Below are 17058 nucleotides of genomic sequence, written 5' to 3'. Positions count from 1 at the left end.
GCTGAAAGTTAAGGAGTGAAGCTGTATTTACAGCTTAGCACAATATACAAGCAGATATGCACAAATATATTCAGTTATATACAAGTTAAAGGTAACACAGAAAACACAATACCCCTCCCAGAAATCAGTTGGAGTCCCCAGGAGGGCTCTTGACCCAATCCCCATTCCCCCTCCCTCTTTCTTTCCCTTCAGAAATAACCAGATCACAGAATCACAGAGTCAGCCAGGTTGGAAGAGACCTCCAAGCTCATCCAGCCCAACCTATCACCCAGCCCTATCCAGTCAACTAGACCATGGCACTAAGTGCCTCATCCAGTCTTTTCTTGAACACCTCCAGGGACAGCGACTCCACCGCCTCCCTGGGCAGACCAACCCACATTTGTCTTGCATGATAAAGCTGGAGATATGCTGGTTTGAGACTGACTGAAATATTTTACTGAGAGAAATTAAATCCTTAGCTGTGAGAAGAAAGAGGAAAAAACCCAACATGTGCCCTATATCAGCCATTCTTCTGCTGAGAAATGCGACCAGGCAAAATATAGATAAGACACTCACTGCTCACACACTGCTCTGCTCTCACTTCTGTCTGTGCCTTCTTTCTGGCAGTCTGCTCTCTGTGGCTGATTCTGCCTTTAACTCTTCAATCCATCTAACCCCTTGTGGCTGTTTGAGCTCGATTTCTAGCTCAGACATAGGGGAGAGGTGAGCATTCTAGAGATAGGCCATATCATGGCAACAGTGGATGAATTAATACAATTTCATTGGAGCAGCAAGAGCTTTATGTCTGGAAGCACAGCTTGGACCTTCCCTTCCCCTTGCTGCTTCTGCTGCTTCAACTGTGCCCACTGCTATCTTTCCCCGCTGCTGTTTTGGCTGCTGCTGCTTTTGCTGCTTCGCCGCCGCTGGACCCCTTCCCCATCTTCATTAAGGTTATTATTTTTCTCTAGTAGTTTATTTCTCCTTATACTGATACATTCAAACTGTAAGAAATACAATTTCATTTTTCCCTGACTGTCCAAAAAAAAAAAAAATCCATGTTGTGGTGAGTTTATTCTCCTGGGGGATGGATCCACCCTAACCTGGGCCACCCCTTTTTCCTCTAACCTCCTTGTCATCTTTTTTTTTTGCTATCACACCTCAGATCTCCAGTTTTATTACCTGAGATATACCTGGGTTGGTCTGGTTATTTCTGAAGGGAGGGAAAGAGGGAGAGGGAAGAGGGGATTGGGTCATGTCTCAGTTCTAATTTAAATTCCCAGAGACTCAAATATAGTTGATAGAACCAATAACAGCTTCTAGGATGCCCTTCCCTCTTCCCCCTTCTTTCCCAGAAGAAAAGGAATTAGATGGAGAGAGAGGAAAGGTAAAGCAGAGCCAAATAAATATTCTCACCGCCATTTGGAAGTTAAAAGAAGAAAAGTTTAACAATAAATAATAGGTGTCTGAGGTAGGGAAGTTCCAAAGGTATAGGGAAGGGAAAACAAGATACAAAACATGTAAATCTACAACCAGGTTTGGTGGCAATGGGTTTTGTCCACCCCGTGGTGATGATGGCCACGTGGTGAAACAATAAGCAGCAGGAAACAGGAATGGTGATTTCTTGTGAGCAGGAAGGCAAGGGAGACAGAGAGAACAGGCAGTCCCCCCTGCTTTTATGGGTCTTTAGACAGCAAGGGGTAGTGGGCTAACCACCACCTGGCAGTGTTCAGACCCACCCCTGGGGAGGCCACCTAGGGTCAAGTTCAAGGTGGGTTAACCCTGTACAGGTCTGGAGGCCTCCTGGGGACTGTGGTTGTTTCTGGGAGGGGTATTGTGTTTTCTGTGTTACTTTTAATATGTATATAACTGTATATGTTTGTATGTGTCTACTTGTATATTGTGCTAAGCTGTAAATACAGCTTCATTCCTTAACTTCCAGCTCAGCTGAGTCTGGTCTGGGTGATTTCATAAGGTGGGTGGGGGGTGCAGGTAACACCCAAACTGTGACAGGAGAGATCTGAGGTGAGATGTCAAAGAGACAACAAGGAGGTTAGAGGAGAAAGGGATTAGGTGGATTAGAGTCAAGGCAGAGGCACCCACAGAGGCCAGACTGCCAGAAGGAAGGCACAGCCAGAAGTGAGAGGTGAGCAGTGAGTGTCTCATCTATGTTTTGCCTAGTTGCATTTCTCAGCAGAAGAATGGCTGATATGGGGCACATGCTGTATATTTTTTTCTTTCTTCTCACAGATAAGGATTCAATTTCTCTCAGTAAAATATTTCAGTCAGCCTCAAACCAGCACAATGTGGAACCTGAGGATGTGGTTTAGTGGGTGGGTGTGGTGGTGTTGCACTGATTGTTGGACTTGATGATCTTAGAGGTCTTTTACAACCTTACTGGTTCTATGAAATGGAGAAGCATAAAGCAGCAGAAGCTTAATTGCTCAAATTTCACTTGCTCTGGGAGCAGATATCTTAGAGTGATATAAAACCTTCTTCCAACCCAAGCCATCACAGGCCTGGCTGCTTGCCAGATCTGTGGGATAGGAAAGAATAAACCCAACTCAGGTGGACTCTTCTGTGCAGCAGGTAACAAGTGATAGGACAAGAGGAAATGGCTCCAGGTTGCACCAGTGGAGGTTTAGTTTGGACGTCAGCTAAAAACTTTTCTGTGAAAGGGTCGGCAAGGCCTGGAAGAGGCTTCTCAGGGCAGTGGTGGAGCTCTCATTCCTGGAGGGACTGAAAAACTGTGTACACATCCTGGAGGACATGGTTTAGCAGTGGATACTTCTGCCAGGCAACCAGCAACAGGACAAGGGGACACAGTCTCAAGTTGTGCCAGGGGGTCTAGGCTGGATGTTAGGAGGAAGTTGTTGGCAGAGAGAGTGATTGGCATTGGAATCAGGGAGGTGGTGGAGTTGCCTTCCCTGGAGGTGTTGAAGCCAAGCCTGGCTGGAGCACTTAGTGCCATGGTCTGGTTGATTGGCTTGGGCTGGGTGCTAGGTTGGGCTAGATGATCATGGAGGTCTCTTCCAACCTGGTTGATTCTATGACTTGGCAGTGCTGGGTTAATGGTTGGAGTTGATGGATCTTAAGGGTCTTTTCCAACCAAAACAATTCCACAATTTCATGTGATCTTCCCTGCACCCTCACCTTGATGCCTAAGACAAGCAGTATGGTTTGCTTGGAGGGCAAATCTCTTGTTCTCCATCACCCTGCCAGACTGTGTCACCTCTCATGGGTCATTTGTAGGGCTTTAAGCATCTTCTGTGGCAGCTGTGGCTTGTCCGTGCCAAAGAACCTTGCATGCTAGAAAAAGGCAGCATCAAAGAACTGTGGATTGCCAGCCCAGCCCGTGGGGAACAGGGAGATGAAAGCCTGGCAACGTTGTTGGAGCCCTGTAGCTCTTTTGATACTGATTGTGGAGTCTCTTTCATATGAGTGATGCCTTGCAAGAGTAATAACTCGGGAACCTTTTGTTTTCCCCCCAGCACTGGAAGACGCGAGACAGCGAGGAGTATGAGGCAGAGGGTAAGAGCAAACAGCAGCACCTTTTGTGTGCTGCTTCTCTTTCTTTTCAGCTTTGAAGGTGGATCAGAGAAGCGCTATAAGATGGTCCCAAGCTTTCTGAGGGGTCCCAGTCTGCTGTGGTCAAGAAGAAGATTGATGTGGGACAAGCCAGCCTGTGAGCTGGGAATGAAAGCTAAAGCAGGGCACCTTGGAGGGCAGAGTCTTGTGCTTTTTCCTCTGCCCTCTTCTCTCCCTGGCTTGGTGGAGAAGCTTCTTTGAGGCTGGTGCTCTCGGTCTGCCAGGTTCCAGCGCTTGCAGAGCAGCAGCTTGGGGGTCCCGGTGCAGGGTGTTCAGGGCGTGGGCTGAGGGCGCTGTCTGTAGTGGAACCTGGCAGGCACTAGATGTCAGCGCGGACCACTCGTTAGATGTTTCCTAATTGTCCTGGGAGGGTGACCCCCAGGGTGACTTCTGGCACTAACCTGCAATTTCATGGTGCTTGATGCTCCAACTGTCCTCTGAAGCCAGGACCTGCAGATAACAGCTCAGGATGATGTTTGCTCCTCACGGAAGTGCCTTACTGATGCGACTCTGGCATGTTGCAGCTTTTCATTGCTTCAGCAATTCTTCCACAGTTCAGCAGCTCTCTAAACCTTGTTCCACATAAAGGGACCAAACTTGTTCTCCAAAAGCTGCTTTCCCAGCCCCACGGTGAGGTGGTGGGTGGAAGGAGGTGGCTTTGCAGCTGAGTGAGCTCTGACTGGTTTGTGGCTCTGAGCATTTCCAGCTGGTTGAGACTGCACTCCAAGCTTTGCTGGAAGTAGAGGAGATGTGTTCAGCTGAAGGCTATTGGGTTTTTTCTTCCCCTGAAGAGCTCTGTGGATGTACTTAGATCATACACTACAGTTTACAAGCAAAGGGGGTGGCAGTTTAGGCAGCTCCACTTTGGATTTGGCTATTATGGAGACAGGCAACTGCTGAAGCTCTTGTCCCAGTCAAGGTATATTTAAATATGGAACTCGTTCAGCCATAGATTGACAGTGGGGCATGAGTGGAAGGGATTCTAAGAATCATCTGGTTCCAGCTCCCTGCCATAGGCTGGGACACCTCCTGCTAGACAGGGTTGTTCAAAGCTTCGTCCACCCCAGTCTTACATGCTTGCAGGGATGAGACATCCACAACTTCTCTGGACAACCTATTCCAGTGTCTCACCACTCTCACAGTAAAGAACTTTTTCCCAGTGTCTAGTTTAAATCTATCCTGCTCCAATTTAAAACCATTGCCCCTTTTAGTCGTCTCCCTTGATCCTGTAACTGCCCAGAAGGAGGATCTCTTATCCATCCATGCTGGCTGCAAAGTCAGCAGGGTTGCCCTTCCCCTGACCCCCCAGCCCATGCTGGCTATTTGGTTTGGACTGGATGGAAGGAAGAAATTGTTTATGCTCAGAGTAGTGAGATACTAATACAGGAGTATGAATAATAAACCCATGATGTTATACCTATATTGTCTTAAATCAAATCCATGGGTCGTGGCTTCTATGCTGTTACAATCAGATCCTTTAATTTCCCTAATCCATCATCAGATATTTACTGGCACAGGTGGCCCAGGCAGGTTGTGGATGCTCTCTTCCTGGAGGTGTTCAAGGCCAGGTTGGATGAGGCCTTGAGCGACCTGTTCTAGTGGGAGGTGTCCCTGCCTATGGCAGGGGGTTGGAGCTGGATGATCTTTGAGGTGCTTACCAACCTCGACCATTCTATGATTCTATACAGGCCCAGGTTGCCCAGAGAAGTGCTAGATGCCCCATCCCTGAAACCATTTCAGGTGAGGTTGTTTGGGGCTCTGAACAACCTGCTCTAGTTGCAGATGCTCCTGCTAACTGCAGTGGGGTTGGACTATATGATCTTGAAAAGTCCCTTCCAACCCAGTCTGTGATTCTCTGCTGAGCAAGGAGGGAGGCTCTACCCACTGCAGCAGCAAGTCCTTTGTGATGTGCAAAACCCCCAGGTCTTTTGCTGCTCACTTAGTGTGCAGTAGATGGGCAGAAAACCCAAGCAGCATCCTCCTTTTCCAGGGCAGCTGCGCTTCTGGAACCCAGACGACCTGAACGCCTCCCCTGGAGCGTCATTGCCCACCACAGACTGGATAGAGGAGAAATTGCAGGAGGTCTGTGAGCACCTTGGCATCACCAGGGACGGTCACCTGAACCGGAAGAAGCTTGTTTCCATTTGTGAGCAGTATGGGCTCCAAACGGCAGCTGGGGAGGTGAGTGGCCATGTATGGACCCTGCTCTGGCAGGGGGGGTTGGACTCGATCTCCTTGGGTCCCTTCCAACCCCTAACGTCCTGTGTGATCCTGTATGTGTGTGTGACCCAGCTATGCCAGCACATGCCCCTGGGTTTTAGTGTGGCCCTCACTGTGCTGGTTTGAGGCTAATTGGAGTATTTCAGTGAGAGAAATCAGATCACTAAAACCTTGGTCGACCACAAGACTAAAGCGAGTTGCTACTTGGTGGTTTTCAGCTCCAACTTGTGGCTTCCTGGCAGGTTTCTTGGTGTCACACCATAGAATCTTAGAGTTGCAGAATCATAGAATCAGCCAGGTTGGAAGAGACCTCCAAGATCACCCGGTCCAACCTATCACCCATCAGATGTGGGAGGCTGCTCTAGGAGAAGGCAGCTGGCCACCATTGTGTGCGTGTGTGTGTCTTCTCATGCAATCACAGAGTCAACTGCAATTGAAAAAACATCCTGGATTCCAACCATGTCTACTTAATCCCTGAAATCTTCTAGCTCAGACAGAAAATATGAGTGAAGATAGTCATAGATGGTCAATTTGACTTTGAGGAGACCCGTGGGCAATTTATGTCCTGCAGGAAGAGTCCACAAGAAAATGATTTCTTGAGCAAAATGGGATGAGATTTAACAAGGCCAAGTGCAGGGTTCTGCACTTTGCCCACAACAACCCCAAGCAGCACTACAGGCTGGGGACAGAGTGGATGGAGAGCAGCCAGGAAGAAAGGGACTTGTGGGTGCTGGTAGAGAGTAGCTGAACATGAGCCAGCAGAGTGCCCAGGTGCCCAGGAGAGCCAATGGCATTGTGGCCTGGCTCAGGAGCAGTGTGGCCAGCAGGACAAGGGAGGTTATTCTGCCCCTGTACTCAGCACTGCTCAGGCCACACCTTGAGTGCTGTGTCCAGTTCTGGGACAATTCAAGAGAGATGTTGAGGTACTGGAAGGTGTCCAGAGAAGGGCGATGAAACTGGTGAGGGGCCTGCAGCACAGCCCTGTGAGCAGAGGCTGAGGGAGCTGGGGGTGTGCAGCCTGCAGAAGAGGAGGCTCAGGGCAGAGCTCATTGCTGTCTACAACTGCCTGAAGGGAGGCTGTAGCCAGGTGGGGTTGGTCTCTTCTGCCAGGCACCCAGCAACAGAACAAGGGGACACAATCTTGAGTCATGCTGGGGGAGGTCTAGTCTGGATGTTAGGAGGAAGTTCTTCCCAGAGAGAGTGATTGGCATTGGAATGGGCTGCCCAGGGAGGTGGTGGAGTCACCATCTCTGGAGGTGTTGAAGCCAAGCCTGGATGGGGCACTTAGTGCCATGGTCTGGTTGATTGGCTAGGGCTGGGTGCTAGGTTGGACTGGATGAGCTTGGAGGTCTCTTCCAACCTGCTTGATTCTATGTTTCTAAAAAATCCCAAACAAAGACCAGCAAACCATTCTATGAAGTCTGCTGTCAATTTAGGATTTAGTTTTTATTAAAGGATTGGGGTTTGGTGGTTGGGTTGTTTTTTTCACCTTGAAAAAAACATGGCTTGTAATAATTTCTTTCAGAAAACCTGTTTCTGAGCAGGTTTCCTTTGCAACAAAATGTTCTCAGGAAATTAAAGCAGAAAATGGAAAGAAAAACAACCAAACCTAAGCTGTAGAGAAATAAATAGTGAAGGCTTCATCTTAGCATCTCTGCTTCTAATAAGGTTGATTTTGCTTTTCAGAGAGTAGACTGCCCTGAAGCAGAAACCAGATTTATTATAACCTCCAAGTGTCTTCTGTGTTGTCTTTTTTGCTTGGTCACTTCCCAAGCTGCTGGGGTTTAGGATTCTCTCTCATTACCTTGAACTGAACCCCTGAAGTCACCCTGTCTCAAGCAGGATGAAACAAAGGACTTTTCATGCTCCTCCAAGATGACCAGGAGGCTTCACAGGCAGGATTTTCATAGTGTATGTGGCTCTGTAGTGGCACAAACTTGAACCCAGGAAGTTCCATTTAGACATGAGGAGAAACTTTACTTTGGTGATGGTGAATCATTTAAGCAGGCTGCCCAGAGAGGTTGTGGAGTCTCCTTCCTTGGAGAGAGAATCAGCCAGGTTGGAAGAGACCTCCAAGATCATCTAGTCCAGCCTATCACCCAGTCCTGTCAAATCAACAAAAACATTGTCATCTTGGGCAACCTGCTGTCGGTGACCCTGATTTACCAGGGGGTTGGATTAGAAGGTCTCTAGAGGTACCTTCCAACCCCCACCAATCTGTGATTCTGTGCAGGCTCTATATGAAGGTGCCAGGGTGGGAGAGGCTGCTGCACTGTGACAATAAACTCTTACTTTTCTCCCTTAAGGGAGGCTGTAGCCAGGTAGGGTTGATCTCTTGTGCAAGGTAACCAGCAACAGGACAAGGGGACACAGTTTCAAGTTGTGCCAGGGCAGGTCTAGGCTGGATGTTAGGAGGAAGTTGTTGGCAGAGAGAGTGATTGGCATTGGAATGGGCTGCCCAGGGAGGTGGTGGAGTCACCATCCCTGGGGGTGTTCAAGAAAAGCCTGGATGAGGCACTTAGTGCCATGGTCTGGTTGACTGGCTAGGGCTGGGTGCTAGGTTGGACTGGATGAGCTTGGAGGTCTCCTCCACCCTGGTTGATTCTATGATTCTTATTTTTGTAGAGCCACATTGCTCTTCTGTTTTGTTACCACCAGATTTTTGGCAATAACAAGATAGGATTTCTATTCTCTGCCACTTGCAGGTGATTGAGGAGGTACTCCAAAACCTGGAGCAAGATGGCACCATGAGTGTGGAGGACTTCTTCTATGGATTGTTTAAAAATGGCAAGTCATTGACACCGTCGGCATCTACTCCATACAGACAGCTGAAACGACATCTCTCCATGCAGGTGAGAAACTGAGCTAGGTCCCAGAGTAAAAGCAGGAGAAGAATCTTAGAATCAGCCAGGTTGGAAGAGACACCCAGGCTCATCCAGTCCAACCTAGCACCCTGCCCTAGCCAATCAACCAGACCATGGCACTAAGTGCCTCATCCAGGCTTTGTTTCAACACCTCCAGGGATGACAACTCCACCATCTCCCTGGGCAGCCCATTCCAATGCCAATCACTCTCTCTGGCAACAACTTCCTCCTAATATCCTCCCCTGGCACAACTTGAGACTGTGTCCCCTTGTTCTGTTGCTGGTTGCCTGGCAGAAGAGCCCAACCCCACCTGGCTACAGCCTCCCTTCAGGGAGTTGTAGACAGCAATGAGGTCTGCCCTGAGCCTCCTCTTCTGCAGGCTGCACACCCCCAGCTCCTTCAGCCTCTCCTCACAGGGCTGTGCTCCTGGCCCCTCACCAGCTTTCTTGCCCTTCTCTGGACATGTTCCAGTATCTCAACATCTCTCTTGGATTGAGGGCCTATGGCATTTTGGAACATGGCTTATTTGCCGTGATGGTTTTAGGTTGGTGTTTGGACTCATGATCTTAGAGGTTTTTTCCAACCTATTTAATTCCACGATTGTATGACAGTGGTTTCTACAGTCGGCAAGCAGGAGGGACCTTCCCCAGAGCAGAACCAGTAGCCAGGGAAGGGAAGATGTCAGATGCCCTATGCTGAAATTTGGAAGTCAGCACGCTCATGAGACTGGCTGTGTCTAGCTGGGCACCCAGAGGTGCACTGCTGGGAACCCATGTGCCAAAGGGCACTGCTGCCCTACTGCTAGGTTGATGCTGGTACCACAAGGCTGCTGAACATGCTCACCATCCCAGCGCTACACTACCATTGAGTAGATCATTGTTACACGCACCACAAGGCAAAAAGGACATACAGGCAAGGTCAGAAGACTCCCAAGCCACAGTTGGCCATCTCTCAGCCACCCCAGGCTTGAGAGCCCAACAAGATCCATCACCTGTCTGAAGATAAACAAGCCCAAGTGGCAGCTGGGGCTGGAGATGTGCAGCTTCAACCAGCACAAACTTCTATGGTTTGTCTTAGTCTGGAAGCTGAGTGCTACAGCAAAAGCACATGTGCACACATTCCCTTCAGCCTCTTTGGGGGAGGTAGGACTGAACCCCAAAAAATGGACAGTGGAGAACACTTTTGGAGCCTTGAGGGAGCTCTGAAACTGTTCCTCCTCTGATTTATCCTAAACCCAAGCGCCTGGTCACGCAGCAGTGCCGCGAGGTCAGCTGCGGTGCTCCCGCTGGGCATTTGCTTGGCAGTGAGGAAAAGCAGCTCCTAATCCCTAATCTCCGGAGCACTGTTAGTGAAATTCCATTTCTAAGCCTTCCTGGTGGCGGTGTGGGCAGATGCCTGGCTCTGCCCGCGCCCTGTCCCACCTCCTCCCTTCTCTCGGCAGTCCTTCGATGAAAGCGGGAGACGTACCACCACCCCCTCCGCCATGCCCAGCACCGTCGGCTTCTGCCTCTTCTCCAGCTTGGATGATGGGATGGGCTACAGCTGCGTGGAGGGTGTCCTTGACTGCTGGCACCAGGAGGGCATAGAGAACAGCCAAGAGATCCTGAAGGTAATCAGAAACTCCATCTCGCCATTTTGCCACAGTATTCCAGCACAGTTTGCGGGGGTGGTTAGAAGGGAACCTCTGGAGATAATCCAGTCCTACCCCTCTGCTGAAGTAAGGTCACCCACAGTGCTCCAACCCCTTCATCATTTTCGTGGCCCTCCTCTGTACCCACCCCATTATGTCCATGTCCTTCCTGTATTGAGGGCTCCAGAGCTGGATGCAGTACTCCAGGTGAGGTCTCACCAGAGCAAAGTAGCAGAATCCCCTCTCTGGATCTGCTGGCAACGCTGCTTTTGATGCAGCCCAGGGTGTGATTTGCCTTCTGGGCTGCGGGCACACAGAGTCTGTTCATGTCCAGCTGCTCATCCGTTGGCACTCCCCAAGTCCTTTTCCACAGGGCTGCTTTCTATCACCTCATCCCCCAGTCCATATTGATAGTGAGGATTGTTCTGGCCCAGGTGCAGAACCCTGAGCACTTTCTCTTATTGAACCTCATGAGATTCACCTGGGCCTACCTCCAGCTTGTCCGGGTCCCTCTGGATGGTATCTCCCTCCTCTGGTGTATTGGCAGCACCACTCAGCTTGCTGATGGTTCACTCAATCCCACTGTCTATAGGATTGATGAAAGTTACAGCACAGGTCACTTGTCACTACTCTCTGGAGTTCAAGCCATTGAGCACTACCCTCTGCATGTGACCAGAAGGGACTTCTGGAGATCATCCAATCCAGCCCCATTGCTAAAGTAGGGTCACTCACAACAGTTTGTCTGGGTTCACAATGTCCAGGTGGGTTTGAAATCTCTCCAGGGAAGGAGACTCCACAACCTCTCTGGGCAGCCTGCTCCAAGGTTCCAGCAGCCTCACAACAAAGACTTTTCTCCTTAAGTTCAAGTGGAATTTTCTGTGTTCTAGTTTGTGCTCACTGCCTGTTGTTCAGTCCTTGGCCACCGCTGCAAGGAGCCCAACCCCATCCTTCTGACCCTCAGTTCTTTTTACCTTGTGTGGGGTTGTGGGTAGCTGGATTTTGGGTGGTGAGACACTGAGGTGCCCCATCCTTCTGACCCTCAGTTCTTTTTACCTCATGTGGGATTGTGGGTAGCTGGATTTTGGGTGGTAAGACACTGAGGTGCCCCCTCCCTGGAGGTCTGTAAGTGCAGGTTGGATGAGGCTTTGAGCAACCTGGTCTAGTGGAGGGTGTCCCTGCCCATGGCAGGGGGATCTGAACTAGATGATCCTTAAGATCCTTCCCAACCCAAACCATTCTGTGATTATATTTTTGTCTCCTTTTAAAATTCCCAACTTTAGTGACAAGAGGTCTGGAAACTTTCCAATCATTTCCTTTTTGAAACCCTGGTGCATCCCAGAGAAGCTAGAAATCAGTGACAGAAACATCCTGTGACTTCCAGCTTGGGTGGAAGAGGTCACCTACATTTGTAGAAAGCAATTTAATTCCTTTTAGCTCCCTAAATAGCTGCACCTACGAACCCTTTAGCATAAGATGACCTGAATTCTTGCTTCTGCTGAGGTGTGGAGGGGACAGCACTTGAAACCCTGCCCAGGAATTAGTGTTTTATTATGCGAAGTGAAAGGATAATGGTGGCTGCAGATCAGATAGTTGAATCAAAACCCCATCCCTGTTCATGTTCTTTAAAGTCATGGATAGGAGAAGGTAATCCTACACGTGTGCTTGGAGACCATGCTGGGTTCATGGAATTGCCAGGAATGGAAAAGACCTCTAAGATCATTGAGTCCAATCATTAGCCAAACACTGACAAGTCCTTGACTAAACCACATGCCTCAGCACCATGTCTATGTGACTCTTAAATACCTCCAGAGATGGGGACTTCACCAGGGAAGGAGACTCCACAACCTCTCTGCTTCAAAGTTCCAGCAGCCTCAAAGCAAACAAATTTCTCTTCCTGTTCAGATGGAACCTGCTGGGTTCCATTTTCTGCCCATTGCCAGTGCAGAGTCACCTAGAGCAGGTTGCACATGACAGCATCAACATGGGCTTTAAATGACTCCAGAGACAGCCTCCACCACCTCTATGGGCAGCCTCTTTCCACCAGATACACATCTTTGCCTTTTGCTGGTTGCTTTCCTCTGGTATCTTGTTTTGTCACTGGTGTCACCAGTGTGCTTTCTCCAACATTTGAGTCCCACCACTAGCCCTGCTTCCACCTCAATTTCTGCTCCTGCAGAGTTGGGTTGAAGGAAATTCCAAGCAGTTGCGAATTCAAAGAGGTGAAGTCATAGAATTGTTTTGAGTTGAAAAAGACCCCTGAGATCATCAGGTCCAACCATCAACCTAACACCATCATGGCCATTAAACCGTGTCCCAAAGTGTCATGCCCACACATTTGTTGAACACCTCCAAAGGTGGCACCTCCACCACATCTTTGGGCAGCCCTTTCCAATTCCTTGTTACCAAAAATCAACTACAGGGTGGCTTCTGTGTGGTCTGCATTGCAAGACCTGGTTTAGTTTAACATCTTCAACCACATCCTTGCAGTATTTGAGGCTGTAAGAAAGACCAATGCAGTTAATTCCTCTAGAGAATGAGGACTTTTAATCATACATGGGATTAATTTCCTCTTGGTCTTGCAGCCCAACCAGGACACTTCCCATCTCCGCAGCTGGCAGCAGCTCTTTAATGTAGAAAGGTGGTGGAGATGTCTGATTTACTGCCCCAAAGGCATTTCTGTGTGACAGATTAATCAGCAAATAAAGATCTTTCCTGAGCCTCCTCATTTTGTTCTGTCACTTCACATACTAAATGTCTCCAGGCTCCTTGCAGGGCCAGAAAGCTCATTCTGCTCTAACAATGTGGTGGTGTTTTGCAGGCTTTGGATTTCAGCTTGGATGGGAAGGTGAACTTGACAGAGCTGACTCTGGCACTAGAAAATGAGCTCTTAATAACCAAGAATGGAGTCCACCAGGCAGCCCTTGCAAGCTTCAAAACAGAGATCAGACACTTGCTGTAAGTCGTGATGATTCAGAGTACTTCTTCCAGAGGCATCAGTATGGTGCTGCTGTTTCTAGGCTAAGTTCTTTGGGCAGAAACTTCCAACTCATTTGTTTGCAAGGGGTTAAAGTAAACACTCATACCCAAGTACGGCAGAAAGATACAAATCAGATAAAGCAGGAGGCTGTTCCCAGCCCTGTTCTGCCATCTGGAGATGGTCACTGCACTTTGCAGCAGGCATTCACAGGATATTGTTGGGAGGAACCGAAGGAGATCATAGAGTCCAACACTCTGCCAGAGCAGGACCACACAATCTAGCACAGATCAGAGGCATGCGTCCAGACAGGCCTTGAAAGGCTCCAGAGAAGGAGACTCCACAACCTCTCTGGGCAGCCTGTGCCAGTGCTCTGGGACCCTTACAGGAAAGAAGCTCCCCCTTGTGTTGAGCTGGAACCACCTGTGTTGGAACTTAACACCCATTGCTCCCTGTCCTATCCCAGGGAGCAGTGAGCAGAGCCTGTCCCCCCTCTCCTGACCCCCAGCCCTCAGATGTTTATAAACATTGATTAAATCCCCTCTCAGTCTTCTCCAAACTACAGGTCTTTTCCAGCCTAAATGATTCTATGATTCTAAGTTTTCAAGTCTTTGGCTATCAATGCCAAGAATGTGTCCAGCAGATCAAGGGAGGTTCTCCTCCCCCTCTACTCTGCCCTGCTGGGACCTCATCTCGATACTGCCTTCAATTTTGGGCTCCCCAGTTGATGAGGGACAGGGATCTGCTGGAGAGGGATAGTGGAGGGCTACGAGGACGATGAGGGGACTGCAGCACTGCCTGATGAGGAGAGGCTGAGGGCCCTGGGGCTGTTTAGTCTGGAGAAGAGAAGACTGAGAGGGGATTTGATAAATGTTTATAAGTATCTGAAGACTGGCCAGGAGGAGGGGGGGGGCAGGCTCTACTCACTTGCTCCCTGTGATAGGACAAGGAGCAGCAGGTGTAAGTTGCAGCAAAAGAGGTTCCAGTTCAAGACAAAGGGGAACTTCTTGACTGTAAAGGTCCCAGAGCACTGGCACAGGCTGCCCAGAGAGGTTGTGGAGTCTCCTTCTCTGGAGCCTTTCAAGGCCTGTCTGGATGTGTTCCTGTGTGCTCTGTGTTAGATAGCATTGTCCTGCTCTGGCAAGGGGGTTGGACTCAATGGTCTCTTTGGATCCCTTCCAACCCCTAACATCCTATGATCCTCTCATCCTGTCACTACACCCCTTGTAAAAAGTCCCTTCCCAGTTTTGCTGTAGGCCTCTTTCAGGCCACTATAAGGTCTTTTCTTCTCCAGGCTGGGCAGCCCCAGCTCTCTCAGCTGGTCCCCACAGGAGAGGTGCTCCAGCCCTCTAAGTATCTTTATAACCCTCTCTATCAGTCCAGAGAGGCAGAGGCCCCATCCCTGTAGACATTCAAAGTCAAATTTGATGGGGCTCTGATCTATTTGGAGATGTCCCTGCTAGCTGTGGGGTGGGGGTCAGACAAGATGACCCTTTGAGAGTCCCTTCCAACACAGTGCGTTCTATGATTCTGCTCTGTGATGAGCCTTTTGCCAAATACATTCTTTGGGGGAGGTGGAAGAGGTGAATTAATCCAGGCTGGATGTGTTTACTCCAGAGAGAGGGTTGACCAAGTGGCCAGAGAGAAAGAAAAGCTGCGGTCAGACCTGGAAAAAGCTGAAAAGCTGAAGTCTCTGATGGCTTCTGAAGTGGACGACCACCACGCTGCAATCGAGCGCCGCAACGAGTACAACCTCAGGTATGGTGTCCCAGTTCATCCCTCCCCTCCCCGTTGGCATCCCTGCCACTGTACTGCAGTGACTTGGTGACAGTGTCTCTCTCACTTCTCGTTTCAATTTCCCAGAGACTCAAATACAGTTGATAGAACCAATAACAATTTATAGGATGCCCTTCCCTCTTCCCCCTTCTTTCCTAAAAGAAAAAGAAGGAATTAGATGGAGAGAGGGGAAAGGTAAAGCAGAGCCAAATAAATAATCTCACTGCCATTTGGAAGTTAAAAGAAGAAAAATTTAACGATAAGTAAAAGGTATCTGAGGTAGGGAGGTTCCAAAGGTGTAGGGAAGGGGAAACAAGGCACAAAATATGTCAGTATACAACCAGTTTTTGATGGCGATGAGTTTTGTCCACCTCGTGGTGAGACAAAGAGCAGGAAACAGGAATGGTGATTTCTCCTGAGCAGAAAGGCAGGCAGAGAGAGATAAACAGGAGGTCGCTCTGCTTTTATGGATCTTAGGAAGGGGGAGTGGGCTAACCATGAATCACCTGGTAGTGTTCAGACCCACCCCTGGGGAGGGGTCAAGCCCACCTGGGATCAGGTTCAAGATCACTCCCCCCAGGATGGTTAACCCTGTACACAGTGGCTTCACACCTGCTGATGCCCACCATGGTAGTATCTGTCATCTGCTGCTTCCTATGAGCTCCTCTTACCTCCTGATGCCTCTGTAGGAAGCTGGACGAAGAGTACAAGGAACGGATTGCGGCTCTAAAGAACGAGCTCCGGAGAGAGCGGGAGCAGATCCAGCAGCAGGCTAACAAACAGCGGCTGGAGCTGGAGCAGGAGATAGAGAAGCTGAAAACTGATGAGAACTACATGAGAGACCGCCTGGCCCTTTCCCTGAAGGTAACAGGGACTGAATGCAGCTGGTGGGTTCCCCTGGGACATCCTTGTCTCCTGGGAAGTGGGGAGCGAGTCACAGAAACATGCAGGCTGGCAAAGCCCCTCAGCATCACCAAGTCCAACCTAGAACCCTACTCTACAAGATTCACCTTCAACCACAGCCCTAAGCACCACAGCCAAACCACCCTTAAACACATCCAGGCTGGGTGACTCCACTACCTCCCTGGGCAGCCCATTCCAATGCCAGTCACTCTCTTTATGGCAACAACATCCTCCTAACATCTATCCTTGACCTCCCCTGGCACAGCTTGAGACTATGTCCCCTTCTTCTGTTGCTGCTTGCCTGGCAGAAGAGACCAAACCCACCTGGCTACAGCCTCCCTTCAGGGAGTTGTAGACAACAATGAGGTCTGCCCTGAGCCTCCTCTTCTCCAGGCTGCACACCCCCAGCTCCCTCAGCCTCTCCTCACAGGGCTGTGCTCCCGGCCCCTCACCAGCCTTGCTGCCCTTCTCTGGACACGTTCCAGTACCTCAACATCTCTCTTGAATTGAGGAGCCCAAAAACTGGACTCAGTTACTCAAGGTGTGGCCTGAGCAGTGCTGAGTACAGGGATAGAATAACCTCCCGTGTCCTGCTGGCTGCACTGTTCCTGATCCAACCCACGATGCCATTCCTATCATCTCTGAGAACGTCATGCTTTGACTAGACTCGTTTGCCAGTGCTGTGCCATGCACTAATGCTTTTCCATCTCCAAGTGCTGAGGCAGCTGTGGGGTTTTCTGTTTATTCCAGGAGAACAGCCGCCTGGAAAACGAGCTGCTGGAAACGGGGGAGAAACTGGCCGAGTATGAAAGTTTGGCAAGCAAGCTGCAGAGGAACTTGGAGAATGTCCTGGCTGAGAAGGTAATTCTTCCTCTTTCCAGCATGTGTCCAGAATTTAATTTGCTTGTCATTCACTACACTCAAGCTGCCAGCTTAATAACTGCAAGCTTTTGAGGTCCTTATCCAGGTGTGACCAAGTGGTTGATGTGGGCCACCTGACTGACCTGTGGTTAAGGAAATTAAAGATACTCCAACTTTTACAGTTTCATACTAATTAAGATGAGGGATCCTGAGTGTGGAGCAATCATCCCACATGTCTGCAATGATATTTTTCTCCAGCACCTAGT

General features: G+C 49.5%; 1 protein-coding gene across 13 annotated transcripts in view; it reads left to right on the top strand.

The window, feature by feature from the left end:
• Positions 1 to 17058, top strand: part of NIN (ninein) — a 118442-nt gene that overhangs the window by 45011 nt on the left and 56373 nt on the right. For all 13 annotated transcript variants that reach the window (XM_064143085.1, XM_064143178.1, XM_064143112.1 and 10 more), the window contains 8 exons: positions 3468 to 3507; positions 5555 to 5745; positions 8490 to 8636; positions 10090 to 10257; positions 13097 to 13233; positions 14870 to 15010; positions 15718 to 15892; positions 16682 to 16792. In XM_064143085.1, coding sequence (XP_063999155.1) covers positions 3468 to 3507; positions 5555 to 5745; positions 8490 to 8636; positions 10090 to 10257; positions 13097 to 13233; positions 14870 to 15010; positions 15718 to 15892; positions 16682 to 16792 — 1110 coding nt within the window. The remainder of the gene's footprint in view (positions 1 to 3467; positions 3508 to 5554; positions 5746 to 8489; positions 8637 to 10089; positions 10258 to 13096; positions 13234 to 14869; positions 15011 to 15717; positions 15893 to 16681; positions 16793 to 17058) is intronic.

The sequence above is a fragment of the Pogoniulus pusillus genome, chromosome 1 (genome assembly GCF_015220805.1).
Source record: "Pogoniulus pusillus isolate bPogPus1 chromosome 1, bPogPus1.pri, whole genome shotgun sequence".
Classification (NCBI taxonomy): Eukaryota; Metazoa; Chordata; class Aves; order Piciformes; family Lybiidae; genus Pogoniulus; species Pogoniulus pusillus.
This window is presented reverse-complemented; position numbering and strand designations above follow the sequence as displayed.